Source organism: Muntiacus reevesi, chromosome 20 (assembly GCF_963930625.1).
Source record: "Muntiacus reevesi chromosome 20, mMunRee1.1, whole genome shotgun sequence".
In the NCBI taxonomy this organism is placed as follows: Eukaryota; Metazoa; Chordata; class Mammalia; order Artiodactyla; family Cervidae; genus Muntiacus; species Muntiacus reevesi.
The window spans coordinates 10837497-10864442 of record NC_089268.1 but is presented as its reverse complement, the minus strand read 5'-3'; the positions used below and the strand labels follow the sequence as shown (position 1 = coordinate 10864442).

Genomic DNA, 26946 nt, shown 5'->3' with positions numbered 1-26946 from the left:
CAAGAGTGGAAGTCTAACTCCCCATTTGGTCTTTGTGGCATGAGTTGGGGCAGGGTGAGTTTCTACGGTGTTTGGCTGGAATAGAGTGGTTATTGTCTAGAAGTTTTCTGTCTCGCTAAGCCACCTCTTTTCTGTTTGGCTATAGGAAGCAGACTTTTCGTGGAGTGCATTTTTGTCTGTTGCCCCTTGGAGTTTCCTGGTTCCAACTTCTTCAGCTCCAAGTCTGGCACCTTTGAGGCAAACAGAAAATCTGGAGAGCTCATTATGTTGTTCTTTGGGTCACAATTCCCTAGCAGGTCAGCCTCCTTCTGTCTGCCTTTCAGAGTTTCTTATGCTTGTCTTTTGTTGTTTTAATTTTTTGGCTGCGCTGGGTCTTTGTCGTAGCACATGGGCTCTTCACTGCAGCAAGCAGGCTTTTCCTAGCTGTGGTGTGAGAGGGCTTCTCTAGTTGTGAGTACAGGCTCTAGAGCATGCAGGCTGTAGCACAAGGGCTCACTAGTTAGGGTGCGTGGGCTAAGCTGCTCTGCAGCATGTGGGATTTTAGTTCGCCAAACAGCCATCAAACCCACATCCCCGACATTGGAAGGCAGATTCTTAACCACTGGACCACCGGGTAAGTCCCTCTTATGCTTGCTTTTTATGTCTATAATGTGCAGGGTTTTAGTTGTACTCAGTAGGAATAGAGAAATGTACACCTATTCTATATTTCTGGAAGCAGAAGTCCATATATTTTTCTAAAAAATTTTATTTTGAAATAATTATAGATTCACAGGAAGTCATTAAGATAATAGAGAGAAGCCCCATGTATCCTTCACCCACTTTCCTACAATGGTTATATCTTACACAACTACAGTTCAGTGTAAAACTCAGGAAACTGATACTGGGGATGCATGTGTGTAACTCTGTCATTCATGATGTGTAGCCCTGTGTAACCACTGCCACAATAAAATACAGGATTATTGCATCACCACAAAGTTCTCCCTCATGTCACCCCTTTACAGTCATTCTCTGCTGCCTCATCTCCACTCCCAACACCATCCCTAACCCTTTGCAACTACTGCTTTGTTCTTCATCTCAATAATTTTTGTTATTTATACAGATGGAATCATGCAGTAGATGCCCCTTTCAGACTAGCTTTTTTCACTCAGCATACTGCCCTTGAGATACATCCAAATTGTTATATCAAAGTTCATTCATTTTTATTACTGAGTCATATTCCACAACCCATACATTTTAAAAACACCTAGGTAATCACTGTATTTCAGGGACAGTAGCTTTCCTAACCTGCCTGGCAGGATAGCCACATCTCTCAATTCATGATTGGGGATCTTCCCTGGTGGTGGTCCAGTGGCTAAGAATCTGCCTTGCAATGCAAGGAACACAGGGTCAATCCTGGTCAGGGAATTAACATCCTGCATGCCTAAGCCTACGTGGTCTGCAGCCTGTGCACAACTACGGAGCCTGTGCGCTGCAAGGAGCGAGTATGTGCACTACAGTGAAAGACGCCAGAAGCGGCAACTAAGACCTGATGCAGCCAAATAAACAAATAAATAAAGATATTGCTTAAAAAGTAATTCATGATTAGTAAGTTCCCTGGTGGTCTAGTAGTTAGGATTAGCTCTTTCACTGCTGTGGCCTGGGTTCATTCCTTGTTTGGGAAACTGAGATCGCATAAGCCATGCAGCGCAGTCAAAAAAAAAAAATCATTCATTTGTATATAGTGTGCTTTGTATGGGACAAAAAAGGACATACACAATGGCCAAAGGAAAATAACACTATACAAACATGGAAAAGTAGTTTTATAGAAAACTCAAGAACAAAAGGGTTGAATAGCAAAGAACTGGTATCACTGTCTATAAAGATTCTTGAGAGTAGTTTCTAGTTTGTGGTAGTTTTAACTTTTAAAAACAAGTTGAGGTGTGACTGACATAGAACACATATTATTTAAAGTATATAATTTTTAAAGTTTTGACATGCATATACACCTGTAACTGGAGAAGGAAATGGCAACCCACTCCAGTAGGCTTGCCTGGGAAATCCCATGGACAGAGGAGCCTGGCAGACTACAATCCAAGGGTTCCCAAGAGTCAGAAATGACTCAGCGACTAAACAACAGCATGAAAACCCCAGAGTCCCCAAATATTAACTTTTATACTCAGCATCTGCATAGACTTACTTAAAATACTTGGTTGCCTTATGACCAACAGAATTCTTTCAAGCCCACCTGTCTTTAGTTTGCTTCTTGACATTTGTGGCTTGCCTCAGCAACTCCCAACTTACTATGACATTAGAACATTATTTCAGTGGGTTAATGCTACTTCACTAAAATTCAACAGGCGTAAATAGCATACTTAATACATTATTGGGCTTCCCTTGTGACTCAACTGGTAAAGAATCCACTTGCAATGCAGGAGACCTGGGTTCAATCCCTGGGTTGGGAAGATACCCTGGAAAAGGAAAAGGCTACCCACTCCAGTATTCTGGCCTGGAGAATTCCATGGAGTGTATAATCCATGGGGTTGCAAAGAGTTGGACACGACTGAGTGACTTTCACTATACACCTGTAAAGTCATCACCACAATCGAGGTAATAAAACGTCCATCACTGTCCACAGTTTTAGCTGTTTGCTGCTGTACCTCCAAAAGAATAAGCAGACTCTGCTTCAGGTCTCGGTACTTACTGGAAAGCCTGTGCCCTAAACACCTGCACAGCTTTCTACCAACCACCACTCCCTTCATGTCTTTCCCACAGACCCATCCCTTGCCTGCCGTTCCGTAGGGCCTTTACCTATGCCCCTTTTCTTCATGGCTCATACCACCTCACAGTGGTATTTTTGTTTACTGTCTGACTCCCCCTTTAGAACGTAAGCTCCAAAAGAGGAAGGACTTTTACTACTGTGTTCCCACCGAGAACAGTGTCCAAACTCAGAGCAATATTACAGCGGCACACCCTAGGCAGGCTTTTCCCACAGGAGGGCAATTTTTGTCGGGGGTGGGGGGTGGGCAGGGGGAGGGAGACTGTGCAGTGTGACATGTGGCATCTTAGCTTCCTGACCAGGGATCAAACCTGCGCCCCTTGTACGGGAAGCAGTCTTACCACTGCACTGCTAGGGAAGTCGCCTAGTCGCCTCAGCCCATCAATAATACTTTCCTCTGAAAGTATCTCTTTTTATCAGTCAGGTGGGTTCAGCTCAAGATAATGCGTGACTTCAATATTTACTTCTCTTTGACATAAAAGAAGTCTAAGGTAGGCAGAACATAGCAGCTATTCAACCATTAGGGACCTGTGCTCCTTTTACCTTGCTAACACCATCTTTAGTTACCAATTCATGGTCCAAGATATTGCCTGCATTTCAAGCAAACATCATATCCACATTCCTGTCAACAGAATAGGATAGAAAAAAAGGCAAGTTCTCTCTTGCCACCTGGCCTCACCTAGTTACATGCTATGGGGAATGCATTGCAGATGGCCATGCATCCAGATAAAAATTCGATGTTCTCTTGTTAAGGATAGGAAGAGGTACCAGGGTGAGCAATCAGTAATGTCAAACTGCCACCCTAGGCTCTACTGTTTTTCTTCTTTTTGACCTCTTTACATGCTTCTCTCTCCAGCAGAGGCCTGAGACTTAAAGAAGGTGAAGAGGAGGGAAATACACCATTTGAATGGAGAGGTAAAATTCTTTGTCCTACCTTTTACTTCTGTATTCTTTCAACAACCATCCCCCAAAAGTAGATGTGATGTACAGGCAACAAGGAGACGGGCAGGATTAAGAGACTTGTTTCTAAGGGTCCCTGTGAAAGCTAAATACTTATAAAGGGCTTTGAGATCTTGGCCTTGTGTGCTGAGTTCAAAGTCTCATCATTAGATAAGGACATAAGTCGTCTTATGGGTTTTTCTTAACTGACAGCCAGGGAAAGATACTTACTCAAAAGGAACAAGTAGGGAGAAATTGGACAATCACCTGGTAGGTGATCAAATACTATCATCAACAAGGGGGGATGCCTGTGTGTACCTGCCTAGAAATATGATATCCCAGGGATGCAACTGAGGACGTGTACCCAAATGCAATCATAAGGGAACATCAGGCAAACCCACAATGAGGAGTGAGGAACATTCTATTCAACAAAAGATGGTGAGATAAACAAAAGATGGTCATAAAAGACAAAGAGAGGGTGAGGAGCTGTTCTAGATTAAAAGGAGACTAGCGAGATGTGACCCAAAAAAAGTACATGATTCCAGAAAGGATTTTGTACAGGAAAGGGGAAAAAAATACAAGAACAAATATGAAACATGGTTGGTGGACTATTGAATCAAGGTTGATAACTAAAACCACAGTGTGTAAGAGAATATATTTATTCCTAGGAAATACACACTTAAGTATTTATGGTAAAGGGCATAATATAAACAATTTACTCTCCAATGTTTCCAAATAAAAGAGAGAGCGAGCGAGCAGAGGGCAAATAATAAAGTGAATGAGGTGAAATGCTAACAGCTAACAAAAGGTGATGGGTGATGCTGGTCAAAGGGTATATTAATACTGCATGTGTAGTTCAACTTTTCTGTAAGTGTGAAATCTACCACCCTGACCCTTAAGGATTTCCCAAGTGGATCAGCAATAAAGAATCTGCAGGAGACAAGGATTCGATCCCTGGGTCTGGAAGATCCCCTGGAGGAAGAAATGGCAACCCACTCCACTATTCTTGCCTGGAGAATCCCACGGACAGAGGAGCCTAGTGGGTTACAATCTATGGGGTCACAAAGAGTGGGACATGACTGAGTAACTGAACACACACCCTGACCCTTAAAGAGCAAGAACAATAAACAACATACAGTTTATTTTATTCCTGCACTTGTCTGATGAACTATTCTAGATGCTGTATTTGATCCTGTGCCAGAAAGACTAACCTTTATGTTTTTAATTAGGAGAGAAAGAAACATCTTCAGTTAGTTAATGTTTATTAAGGTTTTCATGTGAACAATATACTGGGCAAGTCTTTGGGACACTTCTGTCATGGAAACCTAAGGTCAGCCAGGGTTTTTCCTTCTGTTCACCTAATGAAAGAAACCATCTGACTGAAGTTATGTAAATGGGACACACACTTAATCATCACTGGACTTTTTCCATACAGGATGACCAAGTTAGCCTGCAGCTCTACACAAGGATCCCATTTCTCATGCAGCTTGAAATTAAGGGGTCTGGCATTCTGACAAACCATTAAAGCCAGACAGCAGACATGATGACAGCTTGGACTTTCAAAACCCTCCTCATAGCTTTTGATCTGCCCATAGAGAAGGAAACAAGTATGTTATCCCACATTGACCTTAATTTCTTCAGTTCTTGATATCTAGTAGATTCTGGTTTACACTTATACAGAGGCTCACATTACAGCTGACTCATATTTTAGAATTAAAACCAGATGTCTAAAGGCATAAAGCAATAGCACTAAGTTTAAGCCTCTTACAAAGGAAACATATGATAATCATTCATTATAATAATAGTTTGCCCTAAAAGGAATTAATAAAATTTAAAAGAAAACCTTCTTTAGAATTATTTATTCCCACTTTTGTTCACTGTTAAAACTTTTAAGTCATATTATTTTCCTGAAACTTTGTAAAACACTTTTTTCAAAGATTCTATTTCTAGAGTGGATCAGTTCAGTTCAGTCACTCAGTCATGTCTGACTCTTTGCAACCCCATGAATTGCAGCATGCCAGGCCTCCCTGTCCATCACCAACTCGAGTTTACCCAAACTCATGTCCATCGAGTCGGTGATGCCATTCAGTCATCTCATCCTCTGTCGTCCCCTTCTCCTCCTGCCCCCAATCCCTCCTAGCATCAGGGTCTTTTCCAATGAGTCAACTCTTCGCATGAGGTGGCCAAAGTATTGGAGTTTCAGCTTCAGCATCAGTCCTTCCAATGAACACCCAGGGCTGAGCTCCTTTAGGATGGACTGGTTGGATCTTCTTGCAGTTCAAGGGACTCTCAAGAGTCTTCAACACCACAGTTCAAAAGCATCAATTTTTCGGCACTCAGCTTTCTTCACAGTCCAACTCTCACATCCATACATGACCACTGGAAAAACCATAGCCTTGACTAGACGGACCTTTGTTGGAAAAGTAATGTCTCTGCTTTTTAATATGCTATCTAGGTTCAGTTCCTTTAATTCAACCCTAAAAACAACTGTGGAAAAATCTTCCTTTTAGGAAAACCTGGGTTATTCCTAGTGTCTGAGGGTATTTTTAAAAACCTAGATAGATACCTGTGGGCTTCCTGTGTATCCACAGGCTCTTTACCCTGGACCTGACAGAGCCATCCAAACCAGAAACTTGCTGAGTCACATATAAGCTCGACTGGCAAGGTTTTCCCTAACAAACCCTTAAGCCTGCAGAAGATTTTAAAAACAAATGTAAACTATAAAAGACACACAAACTATCAATTTCTGAGACTTAAGTCCTCCTTAAAAAGATGTGACAATAAAAAACTAAAAAGCAACAAGTAGTTCTGGCAAAAGCTCAGACTAAGAAGCTGACTTAGCTTCTACAGAGGCTGAGCATAAAGATCGTCTTGATGTAAGAATCTAATCTCTTTCTAATCTCTTGTTTACCTAGATATGGTGGTTTATTTGCCTAAAGTAGCTTTTCTTCAAAATATTCACAAGTTTCTACGAAAAAAAGCAATCAACCTATCATCATTTAAATTTCTAACTACAAATCTTTTAAAAATTATGAACACACACATATACACAGTTGTATTCTTGAGTATAATAGATCCTAAGACAGAGCTTACCAAACCCACTGAATAATCAAAATTTCTTAGGGAGCTTTCTCAAAACACAAATTTCCAAAGCCCTAAACTAGATACGTGGAATCAAAATCTGGGATCTTTTTAAAAAATCTTTATTGAATTTGTTACAATGTTTCTTCTGTTTTATGTTTTGATTTTTTGGCTGCAAGGCATGTGGATCTCAGCTCCCTGACCAGGGATTCAACCTGTGCCCCTGCACTGGAAGGGGCAGTCCACTGGGCCACCAAGTCCCCAAATCTGGAATCTTTACTTTGGGAAAGGTCTTCTGTAATTCTGATCACCAGCCAGTTTGTAAACTGTTGGTTTAGGGCACCCTCTGCCATAGCATCACATTTAATAATAGCCTCAGATGGCAAAGGTGGCTTTTTTCAATAGAGAATGATTCAAAATCCAACAGATACAAAAAAGCGGCAAACCTTTCTCATTCATCCCTGTCCCCTAGCCATTCTTTAACTTTTTACAGTCTACCAGTATTTCCAGTTGCTGAACTGTCCTTCCAGGGATCCTTTAAGCACCCACAGGCATATACAGGTATTTCCTTTACAAAAGGACAGCAGCAAACAAGACATTGTTATGTGAACAAACCAAGATTCGGGACAATGTGTATCTTGGAAATCTCTCCCCGTTGGTTCAGAACTTCCTTTCTGTTTCAACATGCATGGTATGTGCCACGATGTGCATGTTAACATCTTTGATCAGTCCCCTCTCATCAGACACCAGTGTGATTTCCAGTTTTTTGCTATAACCTTGTACACATGTCATTTCATACAAGTCTACCTATAAGCTAAATCTTGGAAACGCTAAGTCAAAGGACACAAGTACTGTAATTCTGAGTGATACTGCCAAACTGCCCTCCCCAGAGGTTATAACAATGTTTACTCCCACTTGTAATATCAAACAGGAGTTTAGATTTTACACTAAGCTGGACAGTGGCAATGGCTTACTTTCTAGATGCCTCCCTGAAAATATCCTCCTCTTATAGCCTGGTGACATAACAAATGACGTTCTCAAGATACTTTCTGCACAATAAAATCTGCCTAAGTTTTCTATTACTAGTAGAGAATTTTCTATATGAAGCCCAAGAAAAAGAGGAGCTGAGTGAAGGAGAAGCTGAGGTTAAGGCAGTTCTTGGCAAGCTGACATGCACTCTCTGTGAAGCCTTTTTCCCTACTTCAGCATAAAAGAAGTTTATGTTTCTTTTAAATTAAACTTGTCCACTTACTACACAAAGTATTATTAATGTGAAAAATTAACCAGGTGCTCTTTATTATTTTAATCGACAAAAGCTCTACAAGTGTTGGATTTACCAGTTTTTGCACAAGCGAACTTTACTAAATAAAGACAAGGCACCCCACAGGGACCCACTCTACAGTTAAGGGAAACAATGTCAGGCAGAGGGCATGCTGAAGGGAAAATGAGCTAGAGAAAGATAACAGGAATCTCTGTTATAATACAAAAAGAACACAGAAGGGAGAAAAAAGGGAACACATTTTTAACTAAAAGAGTTGACAATTTTATTTTCACATTTCACAATACAAATGAAAATTGTTTCTTCTGTCCCACTACTTCCCTCCAAAACTACTCTCTCTGATAGGAAGGGGGAACAAGTTTTCCTTGTCATGCAATTAGAAAACACCCCGAGTCACAGCACCATGATCTCCTGGTGAAGTACAAGTAATATAAAACTGATATAAAGAGGCTCCCCAATCTCCTTATCTGTCTGGTCGGGTCATTCCTGGCCGGGTGGGCACCATCATGGGACGGGCAGGAGGTCTCATCATTGGGGGCCCGGGCATCATTGGCATGTGGCCTCCCATAGGCGGCCTCATTCCAGGAGCTGTAGGCAAAACAAAAAAAGAAAAAAAGAGAGTCAAAAATACTACTTATGAGAGCTTGATGGGACTTCAATTAAAGACAAAAAAGTAGCCCCCCCTGCAAAATGCTGGAAAAAAGACATACTTGACAGAAGAAATGCAACAAATCCATCACATCTGTAAATTACTTAGACATTCTCAAACAAAAAACAAAAAGGTCAACACAAGAACCATATGGGAATCATGATCTAATGATAGTAAGGGGGAAACTATTAATAGATTGCTTTCCAGAAATCACCAGGGACCAGTTCCCTAAATTGACCTTTTTTCTCACTCAGGGAAATTCACAGCTAAGTCACATGTTACTCAGTCAGCTCTTTTAATCACTTCTATCCACCATATAACCAGGAGCTAGTTCATGAATGTACACAGGCACAGAGGACAATCTTACCACTAAGCGTTTGTTCGGAGTTGTAGGAAAGGTGAGCAGGAGGCCCATGCTGAGAACCTGTTAGTAACCATACTTAGCTCAAGTCAAGAAAAATAATAGGCAATAATGTGATTTATAACAATTAGCACACACACACATATCTGATTTTTCTAATGCATTTCAGAAACTATAAATGAATTTTTTTTTAAGTGTCCCATCAATATAATTAATACCAGCCAAATAAATGAGCCAGGGAAGGGAGGGCAAGCAGACAGGTGAGGGTTGGGAAGGAACACAGGCAGCTTCATGGGACTGGTAATGTTCCACTTTCTCAGCTGGGTGTTGGGTTCACGATATTAATTATATTATTATGCCTCATAATTTTCATGTTACGTAGCTTCTCTTTAAATATCAGATTTTACCTAATTATTTATTTTCAACTAAATCATTTTGATTAAAGGCTTATAATGGTTCAAGAGAAAACTATATTTAAAGTTGAATATAGCCTTATCACAAAAAGCAAAACACAAATATATGCAAAAACACAAAATCCAACAGGTACAGAATTTATTTTAAGATAAATTTCAGCAGAAACAGAAAATATTAAACTCTAAATATCTTATTAAGACTACCTCCATAACATAACCTGTATTCAGCATCACCTGTATCAGTTTCTTAGAAGAAACTGATCTAGACCAAAGACTAAATGAGGCCCCTGAACACTTGTTTTCTTTGGTCTCCATAGTGCATTAAACCTTAATTAGTTGTCAGCAATGGCAACTGATATGTCTTGTAACTAAAAAGTATTCCTTTTTACATCTTTTTATTGTGGAAATGTTCAAACATACACAAGCAGAGTAAAAAGAATATAATGAACATCCATGTACCCATCAACCAGCTTCAACAATTATCCACCCATAGTCAACTTTATCTTATCCCCACCCATTCTTATCCCTGCCCACTCCCCAACTACTCAATTATTTTTAGTGAAATGCCATACTTTATTATTTTATCCTGGCTAAAAATAACAACAAAATACTCAGGCAAACTAGCAACACCACGCCTGTATTCTCAAATGTCAAGCACACATTGATACTGAGTTCTAGAAGCTTACTTTACATGAGTCAAAGCATTTCCCAATTCACATCCCTAACCCCTCTAGGAATCTGAATTTGTGACCCCAATTTAAGAATTTAAGACATCTGAATCACTTAGACTGTGTTCTGGATTTACAAGCCAGTAAGGCAGGAATTTTCCTCATCTAAACTTTTCCCCCCTAAATGACACCCACATCAAGCATACTGATTGCTTCTGACCAGGAAGCTACTATATTGTCTTACCAGTTGGGGTGTAGGCTTCTTATGTCAGTTGTATGTACTCTAATTAAATAATTTATTCTGCAAACCAATGAAATACAAATACAGAAAAAGAAATGTTTCTGTAAAAACTACGCTGATTACTAAGAAAGACTCAGGCAAATCATCCGCCCAATGTACTCACAAATTTGGCAGGCGAGAAGATCATAAAAAATAGGAACTAAACTGCCTCACAAGGTCTCTAACCACTTCAAAGAAAAATGAAGCTAAAGTTGGTAAAGGATGCATTATGAGTATGGCTTACTGGTTTATGCAAGAAACATATGATGTTCCAGTCAGTAGATTCATTCTCAAAGCAAAGGCCCTGACTGCATATCAGAAAACTACGAATCAATGTAAATTTATGTTTATGTTAACATCAAATGTTTGAGGTATAAGTTTTTTTTTCCCCTTCTGAATAAAAAACTACCAGGCCTAAGACCTTTTTCATAATTACTAATTAACCCACTTAACCTGAAAGATTAAAATTAGCAATAGGGGGGCAGTTCTGCTCCAAAACAAAACTGAGGAAAGCAGCAGCCTAAGTATGTATCTACCCTTCTCCTCATTATAATCAGCCAAAAGTCAGGAGGGGCAAGTAAACCAGAGGGTCAGAGGAGAAGAAAAAAAACAGGCAGTCTTATCTTCCTTTCAGTTGCACAAGGTCTTTGGATACCATCCAATTACACTGATAAAGTACTTCTTTTTACTATCATAGATTCACCAAATGTAATTTGTTGCAGTCCATTTAGACAGCTAATTAAGAATTCTATTTAAATCAAAAGCTAGAACACAATGGAGCATCCAAGAAGGAAAGAGACCCAAACTTACCAGGCCCCACTGGCATCATCCCAGGAGGAGGGGGGCCCATCATCGGCATCATGGGAGGGCCCCCCATGTGAGGTGCAGGCATCATCCCAGGGCGAGGAGGACCCGCTGAAATAAAAAATGGGCCTCAGACTGAGATGTTCTTGTATATTAACAATTTCTCTTTTTAATGAAATAGGGCTTCATGACCTGGCCCAAATTCTGCAATAATTCTGTCGTTTTTTATGATTTGTTTTATAATAGCTGGCTACAAAACTTTAATTACGTTATGACTAAAAACGAGCCTTCCCAGACAGAAGTGTAAAGTGAAGATAAGTTTCCCAAGTTAAATTCCAATAGTTTTAAATTTTAAACTCTATACTCTATTTAAAAAAAAAAAAATCTATGATCTTAAGCAACAAGTATCTAATTTCAAATTCAGGTGTTTTTTTTTTAAATCAAAACCTAGGTTTAAAAGAGTCTTTGGAAATATGATAACATATATGCAGAGATATTCCTGACTCTTTTACAGCAGCAACAATCTGGAACAACTTACATGAGAAACATATGTATGTTTCTTACATATCCAACAATAAGGAAATGGTGAGGTTAATTATGTACATTCATACCACTGCCTATTCTACTATTAAGAATAATGGAGTTGAGTGCCAGCCAGTTGGGACAGACTAGGGGAGAGAGATGACCTTAAGCTGCTGTGAGCCTGATCAGGTCCCAGGATGGCAAGATTCCAAGAAGGGACTGGTGGGTCACTAACGGTCTAGCCTACTTCTCTGTGTTTATATCCATGATTACTTACAGGACTGAATTTAGGTCTCTGAGTTCAATTTCAATCTGAACCCTTACAGGAAGGACAAAGAACTTAGGCCTAGTTATTCTATCTCCACCTGTCTGTTCTGCAGAAACAACAAACCTTCCCGAACAGAAAAGTCCTTTGACCCACTCCTAACTATGCAATTTTTGTCTTTCTCAAGGTATATATATTGGTGTTAGATGGGTTACAAATTTGGGAGAGACTGAGTTTATCAGCTATTTCAGTCCTCCAGTGTTGCATTCATAGCAGTAAATAATTTAATACCTTAGCAATACCTCTTTATACATCAGCTCATAATCACAGGTACATTCGGAGCTATCCATTCTATCTGTCTCAGACCCACTTGAGACCTAGTAATAGTGCAATAAGAATGTAACTCTAAAGATATTTCAGAAATTATACCACTGAAGCTGTCATCTATTACTGTCTATATATTCACCGATGCAACGGACATGAACTTGGGCAAACTCCGGGAGATGGTGAGGGACAGGGAAGCCTGGCGTGCTGCAGTCCATGGGGTCACAAAGGGTCGGACATGACTGGGTGACTGAACAACAACAACATTCATCTGATGAGCATCTGAAAGCCTACTGTGAGAGAATCTCAGTAAATCAAGGATAATCTTCCCAGTTACACGTAATAAGGTAAAAACTTTACAAACTTACGGAGACTGGGGGGAGGTGGGATCATTGCCCCTGCAGGAGGAGGCGCAGAGAATGGAGTAGGAGGTATCTTTCCTTGTTGAAATGCAGCAGCTTTGGAGAGAGCAAATAAAAACAACGGTAAATAAGAATTCAACAACCCATTTAATTACTAAAATAACCACGTTCTTTTCAATCTTTAAAGGTCCCATTATTTCACTCTAAAAATCTTTCATCTAGCATTACAACACCATGGTCAAACTCAACTTTAAGTACTCACCAGCTAAAACTGCAATTAACTGGTTTACTGATCTGGGTTTTTTAACCAAGTTTTATTTCATCAGCATTCCTATGGCTAAATAACTATGAGAGACTAATTAACTGTTTGAGTGAAAACCTCCCACCTATAAATGTTTTACTGATGAGAAGCAGTCATCTCTAATCTGCAGATGCAGTTTATACTCAATTTAAGCTGTTCAGTTTTATTTGAAAAATGTGTGATAAGTGCCCAGAGGCCAGGCTTTGTAAAATTTCAGTCCTTCCTATATATGCTTTCCTGCATCAAAACAATATTTTGGTTCACCAGTTTTGAAATTAATGTACTAAGCTAAGAGATGTTAAAGAAACAAATATTTCAAATTCAAAGCCAAGGGCCTGCTCTGAAAGAGATTATGATCTTTAAAAAAATGTCTGATACAATTACCGTTTAATTTTTCTCTCAGATAACATGAGGCCAAATGAAAACAAAAGAAACTGAAGACTGTTTATATTTGTCTTGGGAAAACAGTCATAAATGAACACTAAAATACACATGCATAAAGTCTATTCTTGAATATGACTTTCTCAAGTCAGTGCAGTCTGCAGCCCAGACACTCCCCCATTCCACTCCACCCTCACTAGTGCAAAGGAGGTCAAATCACTCAAGGAGATCACTGATAATTCACGAAGACCAGATGCAAAAAATGACCCTGAGTAGAGATTTATGAATAGCTATTCATAAGCCCCCAAAGAGCCTGTTCTCTCTAAGGGATCATATCCCCCAATAAAGGCTTTTCCAATCAGGACACTTCCCACATCCTGTGCAGGAGAGCCTGCAAAGACCGAAGAGGGAGTGGCAATGCCACTGGCTCAGTAGCGGACTCAACACAACCGTGAACATCAAGTCCATCCCCAAGGGCTCACTTCTCCTCTAAATGTTTTTCATCAACAACATTTACTCATTCTTACAATTTTTTCCCAGATGAGATAATTTCTGAAATTCGTCCCATAATAATCCAGGAGGGGAAAGGAAGCAGATGAAGGTATCTGGTGGCTCTCAAGAAGGGGCAGTTTTGTCCCCGTAGGGACACCAGGAAGCTCATGGAGATACTGGGAACTGCTACAGGCAGCTACTGGGTATAGGTCAGAGGTGCTGCTGAACAGCCTACAGTGCGTGAAGAGCCCCCGACAAATAACGATCAGGCCCCAAATATCAACGGTGCTACGTTAGACAACTTTGGTATAAACAAGAAAATGCTGCAGCTGAATGATACAGGTGTGGCAGTCACAGGAGGTTCTTTCTTTAAAGTTCTCCTTCTACTGAGCTTAAAATTTTTCATGAGTCTTGCTTAAAAAAAAAAAAAAAACCACACCATGATCAAAGTCCACATTTGCCTGCCAGCTGTGGGTACGATGAACAATTAGAAAAGGCCATGTTTCAGATACATTAGGATGATCAAACATAAAAATACAGTATCTCGATGGAATTGAACATAAAAAAAAAAAGTTAACCTAAAAAAAAAAAAACAAAAATACAGTACCTCTTTCTGGCAATGCTTTGTACCTTACCACCCCAAACAACAAAAATGTTCCTAATTAAACGAAACGAGTATAGCATGTACAGCAAGAGTCCAAAACATACCCAGACTATTCTGTCTTATCAGTTACTTCCTTTGTGACCAGTTATCTTTGTCAGGACAGGAAGAATAAGTCTCTTCAAAGAGAACTACAAACTCACCTCTACCTTTTCACACTGTAATAGGAAAACCAATCTAAAAATTACAAATCACAATAAAGGAGGTTATAAATTTGCTACAAAATCTGGTCCACATCAAGAGAAACATTAGACTACTCATTCTTCTCTACCCAACTTCCTAGTCTAACCAATATCTGGTTGCTCTAATGTCAAAAATTAATATTAATGTTTTCCTATATCCCCAAGAAACCAACGACCTTCCACTTCTTTTATTCAGCACATCAGAATGACCCTATTTATCATTCAGAATGAGCTGCTTCTCTGAAAAACAACAGAGACACAGGGACAAGAAAGAATGGGACCATTCTACCCCATCAGAACAGGAGACTGCAACGTACTGGTTTTGTCAATCAGGCTCTGAGCCTGCTCTTCCATCCATTTCTGATAGTAGTCTTTCACATTCTCTTTGTGCTTCCTACCACTGCAGTGTGTCTTTCTCACAGATGGCTGTAAAATAAAAAGGTAGTTATCAGTCAAAGAAACAAATAATCTGAAACCAGAAATTTTCTGAAGCCTTACCTTTTTGTAGGTAGCCTCACTACCTTTAGCAGCTTTAGCTGGGTGCCAAAGCATCACTAAAAACATTTTCCAGCAATGTACAGTGGTAATTTACCTACTGCATGTATTATCTAAACCAGGGCCCAGCTACCTGACTTTGTCTATGGAGAGTCTACATCTTCTCTCCACAACAGCAAAGCTGAGTTACTGCAACAAAGACCGTATGGCCCACAAACCTAAAATAATTAAAATCTGGCATGTGAAGAAAAGGTGTGCAATCCACTGATCTAAAACACAATATCATTTTAGAGCCCTTTCTTAGGTTATTCTATGGAAAATCAATATGGCTTACATACATTTAAATAACAGTTTATGGAAATATGGTCTTTTAAAGGACCATAAGTCTAGAATATAGATTCTATGTGAATCCCTCACAGACCTTTAGCTCATCTAACAGTTTTACTGAGATAAAACTGACATAAGAAACTTCACACACTTAACCTTTTAAGTTAACACTTATTTAACTTTTACTACATGCCAGACATCATGCTACGAACTTTACGAGTAGTGCCTCAATCTCCATGAGACCACATGTGCACAATATAGTGAAATACCAATCAAAAAGAATGAACTGCTGATATATGCATACAGACAAATCTCAAAACCATGCTAAGCAAAAGAAATCAAACATACAGAGTATCTAAGCCTCCATTCATATAAAGTTTAAAATCAGTAATAATGATCTTTAGTCATAAAAGCCAGATCAGTCAAGGTCGGGGTGCACAGGGACTCACTACAAAAAAGCACAGGAGAACCTTCTGGAGTGACGGAAATGTTCTATGTCTTTATGCATACAGCAAGCTGTAATCATCTGACAAATCATCAAACTGTACACTTAAAATATACACATTTAACTGAATATATGTAATTCAATAAAATTGATTTTAAAAACCACAAGGTTATCATCTTCTATTTATGCCTAAAGATGTGTCTCAAAACACATGGTAAGTAGCAAACCAAGGTCTGGAATCCAGATCGCATTCAAATGCACCTCATGACTGCCTTCCTCCCTCTTACCTCCCTTCACATGATTGCTTCAGCCGTAGCAGATGTGACCACTGTCACATGAGCAGAAACTGTGTATCTCAGAAACTGGTGTATATCTCAAAATATTAATACCATTCCCTGTCTCCCAGGCACTTCTTACACTAATACCACAATGATGCCTTAAGCCTAATAACAAAATCATGCCTAAGAACCAGGAAAAAGTTAGAGCACTGAACCTTCTATACATTTCAAAGTCCACCACAGGGACTGCTTCAGTCACCGTGGAAACTTATTTTCATAAGGTATCGTGTTAGAAAAACAGTATTATAGGGATTCCTGACATGTCTTATAAAGAGATATTTATTATAAAGAGAGACTTTTAAAGTTTCTGAATTCTAGCATTAGCAAGCAGAATGAATATATGACAAAATAGCACTGGAAAAGGGTAGAAAGGCATAGCCTCCCACACAAACTTCAGAAAATTACAATGAAGGGTTTGACCTAGAGAGGGGGTAAGGGACACAAAAACAAAACAAAAAAGACAGAGCTTTGTAGGCAAGCTACTAATACCAAATGACCGAGAGGGCTCCTCCAATCTGTAATAATATAATATGTACAACTATTATTTCTTTAGGAGGAAGAAATACATATTCCACAAATCTATTAATGCTGAATTACAGCTGACCATATGTTAGAATTCCAAATGAAGTGACAACAGAGAAATCAGTTAACTTCTTGCAGCTACTATTCATGATGACATCATGATTGAATTTTGGTTTAATCAGGTCTCTGATTAAAAAACTTGAGAGCTGCAGTTCTCAAGGTGTGGCTCAGACACCATTCAAAGTGCAAGACAGACCAGTGAGTTTTAATGTTAAGAGTACTTGACGAGGGACCGCTCAAATTCCGTTTGGAGGCTTCTTTGAGCTCGTAGAGTAGCCATCATGAGCAAAGCACACCCTCCCGAGTTGAAGAAATTTATGGACAAGAAGTTATCAATGAAATTAAATGGTGGCAGACATGTCCAAGGAATATTGCGGGGATTTGATCCCTTTATGAATCTTGTGATAGATGAATGTGTGGAGATGGCAACTAGTGGGCAACAGAACAATATTGGAATGGTGGTAATACGAGGAAATAGTATCATCATGTTAGAAGCCTTGGAACGAGTATGAACAATGGCTGTGTTCACCAGAGAAATCAACTGCTTCCGTGTGTCCCCTTCTCCACATTTTACTACCAGAAAAATTGGGTTGTGTACATTTTCTTACTGAACTTTTTTGTTAAATAAACTTTTGTAATAGCCAAAAAAAAAAAAGAGCACTTGACATGGTTTAGATTCCAAACTGCAACTAACTATGTGTTGAGTTTTGGTGCAGTAATACAAGAATATTAAAGAATATCCACAAAGGTCTCAAAACAATATTAAAGTACTCCTAGATCCCACATATATGTGAAGTTGGATTCTTCATATACTTCAACCAAAACAAAGTGTGACAGATTTAAAGTAGAAGACAATTAAGTCAGATGTTACAGAAGACTCCAAAAAGGTTAAAATGTCATTCTTCACACCAAATTTTTTGTTTTGGAAAATAGCTATTTTTCACTTTTAAAGTGTTACTTCTGCTGTCATTACCTTAAATGAATTAATATTTTTAAGTAACCTCAAATACAGAAAATTTTAATGGAGATAAATCATTTAACCTACCATCCAGTAATTTCTAAGAGTGTAAAGGGACCGTGAAATGAAAAATTTGAGAGTTGATGGCATAGAAGCTTTGGAGTTAGACTGCTTGGCTCATCTTCCACCTCTACACAACTTAATGGTTTTCTAACATCCAATTATTTATCCACACTACTTCAGCTTCCCTCTCTGTAAAATGGGAGATAATACTAACTTCATAGGATTATCATGAGCATTAAACAAAATGACACTGTAAAGCATGTGGAACACTGCCTGACACACAATATTCAATCTTACTTGTTGTTATTATCTGTTAATTCTTTTTTAATCAAAATATTCTCCTCAAAATGTAGGCATTTCTTTCCAGTTTAGTCAGTCAAACATTTGAGAGCTTGACACAAACAAATATTAGAACCTCAGGACATTTTCCTAGAGGTTTTACTTGTCACAGACTTTTTTCTTCATCTTTAAACTTGCTAAAGCTTTTATTATTGTGGATCTCCACTGAAAACACTGACTGATGGAAGATTAACTTTGAATTATAAATACAGTTACAGGAAGGGTGGAAAAACAAACACCCCAAGTAGTTTCTTCAAGCAGTAGCCCTTAAACCTTAGCTAGATGAAAAGCGGAAATTACAAAAATTTTTTTAAATCTAATTTATTACATACAAGGCTTTGCTTAGGTTTCCTTTCATTAAAAAAAAAAAAGTAAGAGTTTTATTGAGCTGTAATTCACAGGCCATACAATTTACAAATAAATTTCAAGTTACAAAATAATGGCGATATTTCCCTTCAGTTGTACAATTATCTTATACATAGTAGTTTAAAACTCTTAATCCCTTATCCTATCTTGCCTCTCCCCACTTCTCTCTCCTTACTGGTAACCACTAGCTTTTCTCTGTATCAGTGAGTCTGTTTGTTATACACATCCGTTTTGCTTCCTCTATTTGGTTCCACGTATAAGTGATAAAAAAGAGTATGCTTCTTTGACAACCTTATTTCACCAAGCATAATACTCTCTAAGTCTATCCACGTTGTTGCAAATGGCAGGCATACGGTTTTTTTTGAAACTGAAAAGAAATACTACTTACAGAGTCATGGGTGAGGTATGTGTCGCAGTAGTCACAATAAAATCTGGAAAAAGGGGGGGAGGTAAAGAAAAAAAGAGAAGATGACAACCAGTTAACAGATGCCCATCAGAGCTGCTATTCACTGAAGCTGAAATATAAAATAAAGTAAAAGACCTATTCACTATATGAAGACCTGAAACAAAACGTTCTGATACAAGTTAAGCTTTTTGGCTGCCTCTGCGGAGTCGACCTCCGCACTCGAAAAGGAGTAACGAGAAATCCGGGTCGTCCGTCCTTCCCCTGACCCACTCGCTCCCCCAGAGGCTACCGGAGCCAGAGCCCGCTCTGCGTTCTCCGGCAGGGAGACAGTAAGTAACCGTGGCGGCGAACACCCAAGTACAGGCCCCCACTCACTTAGGCATGTTGCTCCACAGGCCGTTAGCAACTCCGTTCCGCGCCGCCTGGAAGTGACGCGCTCAGTCAGCGCCGACGCAGCGGAAGTGACGAGAAAAACGCGACTTCAGAAATCCAATCCCAGTCATCCAATCCTCCAGCTGCGTTACGCAGGCGGTAACTTCGTCGTGGGCGGGGAGGGGGGCGGGGCTTGTCCTGCTCGTCTCTTCACCTAGATGCGGGTGGAAAGTGGGGGTACCAAGAGTCGCGGCGAGGTTCAATTGTCGATCTCGAAGGCGAGATTCTCGACCTTTCCGGAAGTATGTTCATTCTGGTATAAATGCTGAGAAGACAGCAGTGAACTAAACAGGCCAAGATCCTTGCCCTCGTGGAGTTGATATTCGAGTTGGGGAAAGACAATAAAGTTAGTAGGTAGTGGGTTAGATGGGGCCAAGTGCAATACAATGAAGGAGGAAATGAAGCATGAAAGAGTCCAGTTTGGAAAAAGAGAAAGTTTCCTGACAAAGTGACAACTGAGAAATGATAGGTTTCTTAAAGCAAGAAACCCAGGCGCAAGCCGGTTTATATACCGTCTCTTTGTGAGCTCATTAACCCCCGGAGGAGGCAGAATCCCCAGTTTCAAATCCGGTCGCTGCTTCTTAGCTATGCTGCATGTGCTAATTATAATGCAGTAGCATATGAGTGTACTTATTATTACTTTCTGAACCTCAATTTCCTCATCTGCAAAATATGGATAATAGTTCTTACTTGTGGAGTCAGGATGAATTAGATGTGGAAATGTTTGTACAGAATTCCTTACAGTGTGCATACTAAGCCCTCCACAAATGAAAGTTATCTTTACATAGGAGGAAACTATTAGATGTCACTTGTCCAGTGTTACAACTCTTTTAGAAATTGTCTAGCAGGTTTTTCTGGTACACACTGGAAAACAAAAAACAAAAAAAGTCCCTTGTCCAGGGAATTCCCTGGTGGCCTAGTGGTTAGGATTCTGGGCTTTCACTGCTATGGCCCTGGTTCAATTACTGGTAGGGGAACTGAGCCAAGCATCTGGCAAAAAAAAACAAAAAAGGTTGTCCATAGGTATAACCTGTTCTAGTAACAAGGCCAAACTTTCTGCCTGGTGTATCAGACTCGGAAATGACTTGACCCTTCTTTCAGAAAACACAAATAGTGTTAGGAACTGGAAGGAGAAGCTCTTGCTGCCTTTGCTCCATATTCATCAATGGTGCAGTTGCAACCAAAATAATTATAATTGTTGCTTTATTTGAAAGTTGACTATGTCCTAAGTGCTTTTGTTGACTGAAAAAAAAAACACAGCCTTAAAGTTGAGAGTTATGTTTTATTTATTGGACAAAACTGAGAGCTTAAACCCAGAAGACAGCCTCTGAGGGACTGCTTGGAAGAGGTAAGGGAGAAGCCAGAATATATAGGAGTTTTGCAAAGAAAAATCAAAAGTAATTAAAGAAAATCAGACATCTCAAGTTAATGAATTTATCACTTTTCTATGTATGGGAAGAGACAAGAGTCTGGACATACTGAAATTATTCCTCTGATATGCATCTTAACTGTCTAGGGCCAGTAGCCTGCCTTCCTCTACTCTGAAACCACTCAGTGTTCACACTGAGAGTGCCTGCAGTGACTGCTGGCTTGATGTCACATCTTTTGTTTGTTGATATGGCAAGCAACATTTTTCATTCACAGTTTAAATGTATTACTTATTTAATCTATTCAACAACACTGTTATTCATATTTCAGATGAGGAAACTGAGCTTTAACAAGGTTAAATATACCACAAAAATTATTTTCTGGCCTTTAAAGTTAACTGCTCAGTGAAGTTGTCAGGCTCTCACCACCCCTAGTACAGTGCTTCATTTTACCGTCATTAGTGTAGAACAATCAACTATTATGTTTCCTGATCAGAGGCTAACATTAATAGACACCATCAATTATCATATAATTTTACCAAAAATATTTAACTTGGGTCTAATAAAGTATGTAGTAGGATAGGCAAGAGGATCTAAAGTAAAGCAAAAGGCAGTGAACAGATTCAGAAGGTGGTACATTCTGTATAGAACAACTGGCCTTTTTAAGTTAAAAAATAGTGTCTTTCTACATTAAAATATTTTTGAGAGACATAGCAACCAGATGTAGTGTGTGGTCCAGGGTTAGATCTTAGTTTGGACAAACCAGCTATAAAGAACATTTTGGGGAAACTGTCTAGGCCTTAATGTTACAGTGCTACTAACCCAACTTCGTCCAAACAGCCTGAGTTGACTATTCTTGAAGGGAAAGATTCATGAGTTATGTTTTGATTTTCTTCCTCCTTCCTCTCTGTCCTGATCCTGGGCCAGTTTTACGCTCAAATCCATTCCTCATCGTCCTCAGCTCTTTTCAGCATGGCAGTGGGGGGCTGACCCCATAAGGAAAGGCTTCATGTCCTGGACTCCTGGGCTGACTGGGCACCGCACTGAGTTGCTGGGCCCCATCAATGGTAGACACTTCTGGAGATGGGATGGATCAAGGAAGAAGCCAGAGTATCCCCACCCTCATCCTGTCCCCAAACTAAAGGATCCATCCCCACCCCCAAACCTCAAGCTCTCTCCTCATATCTCTTTGGCTCCAACTTTTAGCAGATGATCCCAGCCGCATGGTGACTCCATAACCACCTGCCTCTCAGTTTAAGGGTGGCAGTAACTGCTTGCTATTGCTTATCTTTGGGTTATTTCACTGTTCTCTGTTTCATTTTTTATCCCTGCCAACATCTACCTAAACTAATTCTCAGTTTTAAATACTTAGAGTTGGGACTTGCCTGGTGTTCCAGTGGTTAAGAATCCACCTTCCAATGCAGAAGGCACGGGTTCGATCCCTGGTTGGGGAACTGAGGTTCCACATGCAGTGAAGTCTGCGTGCCACACTGGAGAGCTCGGGCGCCACAGCCGCTGAGCCCCCGTGCTCCAGAACTCACACCGAAACCAAGACCCGACACAGCAAACAAGTCATACCCAGAAGATCAGTGCTTAGAGTGACCTCTTTCAGAGCTCAGAGGATGACCTTACTGTGGAGTCCTGTCCCAAGATCACAGGTCTGAGGCCTTGTACCAAAGCCACAGATGTGGGCCCCATCTCCAAGGTCATTTACAGAACTGACTGAACCCCACTGTAACCATAGCCAAAAGCGCCCCTGATCCTTAATGGCCAGCTCCTTGACCCCATATTGGGCAAAAATGCCTATCCCAGTACTCACCCTGTGGCACCCTAACCTAATGCCACCCTTCCAGTTGGAACTTTCTTTGTCTTGAGACTATAAAAATTGGCTACCAACCCAAGAAAAGCCCTTGAGCCGGCCCACTGTTCTTACAGTGTCCCTTCGACTCTCCCTGGTCTGTCAGGAGGTCGGCCCACTGTGTTCAAAGTACCCATGTTATCTCCATTCTTTGCTTTCAATAAGCTCACTTCTTTCTGAGTTACTCTGTGTCTGGAAATTCTTTTCCACTATCAACCGTTAGTTCCAAAGGGTTATCTCCCTCACAGCTTGCCTATGGCCCAATTGGGGTCATATAAAGTTCTTATAAAGGGCTGCTTTTCACACTTTTGGAGCTCATTTGTTACGCTCATTCCCCTAGATCTTTGATGAAAATTCCAAGTGAGCTTGAAATGCGCTTGAACTCTTCGTGTGATATTTTAAAAACTCACAATGTTTGCAAACTACTTTATAATACACCCATGGTTTTCGATTTTTCTTAAGGTTATTTCACACTTAAAATGAATTTTACTTCTTTAATTTTGAATAGGTAATAATACGAAAGTGCAAGTTAGTCTCTCAGTCATGTTCAACTCTGCACTTCCATGGACTGTAGCCTGCCACGATCCTCTGTCCATGGAATTCTCCAAGCAAGAGCACTGGAGTGGGTTTCCATTTCCTTCTCCAAGGGATCTTCCCAACACAGGGATTGAACCTGGGTCTCCTGCATTGCAGGCAAATTCTTTACTGTTTGAGCCACCATACGGTGTGAAATTAGAAAACCACAGAAGAGTATACTCACCAGGCACACCCCTCTTACCAGTTTCTTGCATGTCCTTCCAGAGATAGACTATGCATGTGCAAACATAAAATATGTTTCCTGTTTCTATTTTTAAAATGCACAGTATTTCATTGTGAAGAGAACATGGCGATCCACTCCAGTAATCTTGCCTGGAGAATCATGTGGACAGGGGAGTCTAGTGGTCTGCAGCCCATGGGGCTGCAAAGAATTGAACGTGAATGAAGTGACTGAGCACAGACATAGTATTTCATGCATGAATGTACCTCAATTTATTAAATCCTCTATTTATGAACATTTTATTTTCTTGGACTCCAAAATCACTGCGGACAGTGACTGCAGACATGAAATTAAAAGACGCCTCCTCCTTGGGAGGAAAGCTATGACAAACCTAGACAGCATATTAAAAAGCAGAGACATCATTTTGCCAACAAAAGTTCATATAGTCAAAGCTATGGTTTCTCCAGTGGTCATGTACGGATGTGACAGCTGGACCATAAAGAAGGCTGAGCACCGAAGAATGGATGCTTTCAAATTGCAGTGCAGGAGAAGACTCTTGAGAGTCCCTTGGACTGCAGGGAGATCAAACCAGTCAATCCTAAAGGAAATCAGCCCTGAATATGCATTAGAAAGACTAATGCTGAAGCTGAAGCTCCAATACTTTGACCACCTGATGTGAAGAGCTGTCTCATTGGAAAAGACTCTGATGCTGGGAGAGATTATAGGCAATAGGAGAACGGGGCGCCAGAGGATGAGATGGTTAGATAGCGTCACTGACTCAATGGACATGAACTCCAGGAGATAGTGAAGGACAGAGGGACCTGGCATAGTGTAGTCCATGAGGTCACAAAGGGTCAGATATAACTTTGTGACTGAACAACAACAACAAATTGATGAACATAAATTGTTTCCTGTCTTTGGCTATTTCAAGATGCTGCCATACATGGTTAAATGCCACATATCCAAGTATATTTGTAGGGTAAATTTCTCGAACTGGAATTATTGGGTTAAGGAGCCTTGCTTTTACAAGTTTGAACTCTAAAGTCCACATGCTCTAGAGCTTGTTCTCTACTACAAGAGAAGCCACCATGATGAGAAGCCTGCAGACCATAACGAAGGGCAGCCCCCACTCGCCACAATTAGAGAAAGCCCACATGCAGCAACCAAGACCCAGAACAGCCTGCAGGGAGTGAGGGAGGAAGATTCAAGAGTTGGGGAAATACTTTTTTCAAAGAAGTACAAGGAAGCATTCTGGGCCAAAAATGGTATGTATAGCTGCCACTGTTAGTCATATCTAGGCCAGTTTGCAAAGCCCACATGGAAGAAATGCCAATTTAAGATGGTAATTTCCACTTTCACTACCAGAGGACTAGAGTCATTAGTAACTTAGCAACCTATACCTCCCCTCCCCACTCTCCCACTCCCTATGCTAAGGCACAGTAGGTAATATTCAGTTATTCAATATTTATTCAAGAAACATTCAGTGAGCACCCACGTGGTGTTCAGGTCTGTATTGTCCACTATCAACAAGGAAATAAATAACACACTGTGCCACCATCAAGTTTTAAATGGGGAATAAGACTTCAACATATAATTATAGCATTATATGGTATATGAATATTCATGAAGAAGTAGTATGATGTAGTGGTAATGAACACAACTTCTAAATCCATTTGGTTTATTGCTTTGACTTTGGGGAAGTTGCTTGACCTTTCTTTGTCTCCATTTCTTCATCTGTAAAATGGGGACAGTAATAGTACTTGCTTTATAGGGCTGTGGCTGTGAGGAGTGAAAGATAATTTTCATAAAGCACTGAGTACGTGGTAAGCCTACAGCAATTGATGGATAGTGCTGGCGCCATCAGTAATAAGAGAGGGTACTAAAACCTCGTGAATTTCACATCCAGAAATCCTTCCAGGCCACTTCTGAGCTACAGAAGAGATGACCCGTGGAACTCAGAGTTATTTTCCCTCTCCCTCCAGTAAGAGACCTCAACCTTACCTTGCAACCCTCACTGGCTGCTGAGTCTCCTACTAGGCACTCTTCACAACCTGCATTTCTTTGTTCCTCTGCCAGACCCCAGGGCCCCGAAGCCCTGGGGAAAGACTGAACCCAGGAGGTGGACTTGCCTGTGCACTTTGAGCTGTACATCCATAGATGCCTCACTGGGGAAGGTCTACCCTTGTGACCTTGCCCCTTAACTTCTCTTTGAACTGAGACCTCATTATGGTTAAGTGGACTCAGAAAGCTACAACTTGATTTCTTTTTTTGGATAGGAAAGTAGGATTTATTGGTGGGCGTGAGTAAGGAGGGGACAGCACCAAGGTTATCAGGAGTGCAGGGCCCCCAGTCTGTCCAGGGGCCCATGATTAGGGATGTATTTGACCCCACAGCCATCTGGGATGAGTCACTTTTCTGCCATGTTTTCAAATTCATCCCCATTACATTTAGTAAGTCCCCACTTCTTAGAGATTCGGGTCTTCTGGCAACAGGGAATTTGAACTTGGCCTAAGGAGATCAAACCAGTCAATCCTAAAGGAAATCAGTCCTGAATATTCATTGGAAGGACTGATGCTGAAGCTGAAATTCCAATACTTTGGCCACCTGATGCAAAGAACTGACTCTTTGGAAAAGACCCTGATGTTGGGAAAGATTGAAGACAGGAGGAGAAGAGGATGACAGAGGACGAGATGGTTGGATGACATCACCAACTCGATAGACATGAGTCTGAGCAAGCTCTGGGGGTTGGTGATGGCCAGGGAAGCCTGGCATGCTGCAGTCCATGGGGTGGCAAAGAGTCAGACACGACTGAGCGACTGAACTGACTGTGGAGGATGTCAGTCACACGCTGCTTGTTCTGCAGCTTGGTGGAGGTAGACATTATGATTTGGCCAATGTGGACCCTGGCACTGTGCCCCAGGCTTTCCAAAGGCACCACACTCACCTGCCTGGAGCCTGATTACAGACAGCAGTTCATCATGAATGGCAACCCATACAGGCAACAGACTACATACACTACCAAAGAGGCTGCTGTTTGCAGCCATTGCACACCAGGACCCCATGGAGAAAAGAGCACAGTCAGCTTAATTGGTTGCAATAAAACTTGGTCTTTTATTTGGAAACAACAGCAGAACATAGGGCCCCAGTTATGGAAGTTCACAGCAGGCTCCCCAGACAGGTGTAAATACAACTGGTGGGAGGGGCAGTTTCTGAGGATCTCACCGTATCTTTAGCCCACTCTACCCTGCAAATGAAATTGTTGTAGGAAGGGAGACCCTTTCCAGGGCTCAAAAGGGAGCTCTTGTCTAACTCTCGGAAATGAATTGTCCAAGGGGACACACACGCTGACAAAGCAAGAGACTTTATTGGAAAGGGGTGCCCGAGCGGAGAGCAGGAGAGTATGGGAACCCAGAGGACTGCCCTGCCACGTGGCTTGCAGTCTTGGGTTTTATGGTGACTGGATTAGTTTCCAGGTCTTCTCTGGCCAGTCACTC

General features: G+C 40.6%; 1 protein-coding gene, 1 non-coding gene and 2 pseudogenes across 2 annotated transcripts; 2 read left to right on the top strand and 2 right to left on the bottom strand.

Annotated features, from left to right (window-relative positions):
* Nucleotides 1-8294: 8294 nt before the first annotated feature.
* Nucleotides 8295-19489, bottom strand: SNRPC (small nuclear ribonucleoprotein polypeptide C). Its single transcript, XM_065913136.1, has 6 exons — nt 19414-19489; nt 19021-19063; nt 15037-15145; nt 12709-12798; nt 11236-11340; nt 8295-8642 (listed from the first exon to the last, which is right to left on the bottom strand). Exons 1-6 carry the CDS (start codon nt 19419-19421, stop codon nt 8518-8520), a joined length of 480 nt encoding a protein of 159 aa, XP_065769208.1. The 5' UTR covers nt 19422-19489; the 3' UTR covers nt 8295-8517.
* On the top strand, nt 17139-17561 carry LOC136151490 (small nuclear ribonucleoprotein G pseudogene; annotated as a pseudogene).
* Nucleotides 19490-20284: 795 nt separating the features above from the next.
* On the top strand, nt 20285-20347 carry LOC136152014 (U7 small nuclear RNA). The gene has a single exon (XR_010660172.1). It is a non-coding gene; the product is annotated as a U7 small nuclear RNA (small nuclear RNA).
* Nucleotides 20348-26421: 6074 nt separating this feature from the next.
* Nucleotides 26422-26549, bottom strand: LOC136152019 (small nucleolar RNA SNORA70; annotated as a pseudogene).
* Nucleotides 26550-26946: the final 397 nt, after the last annotated feature.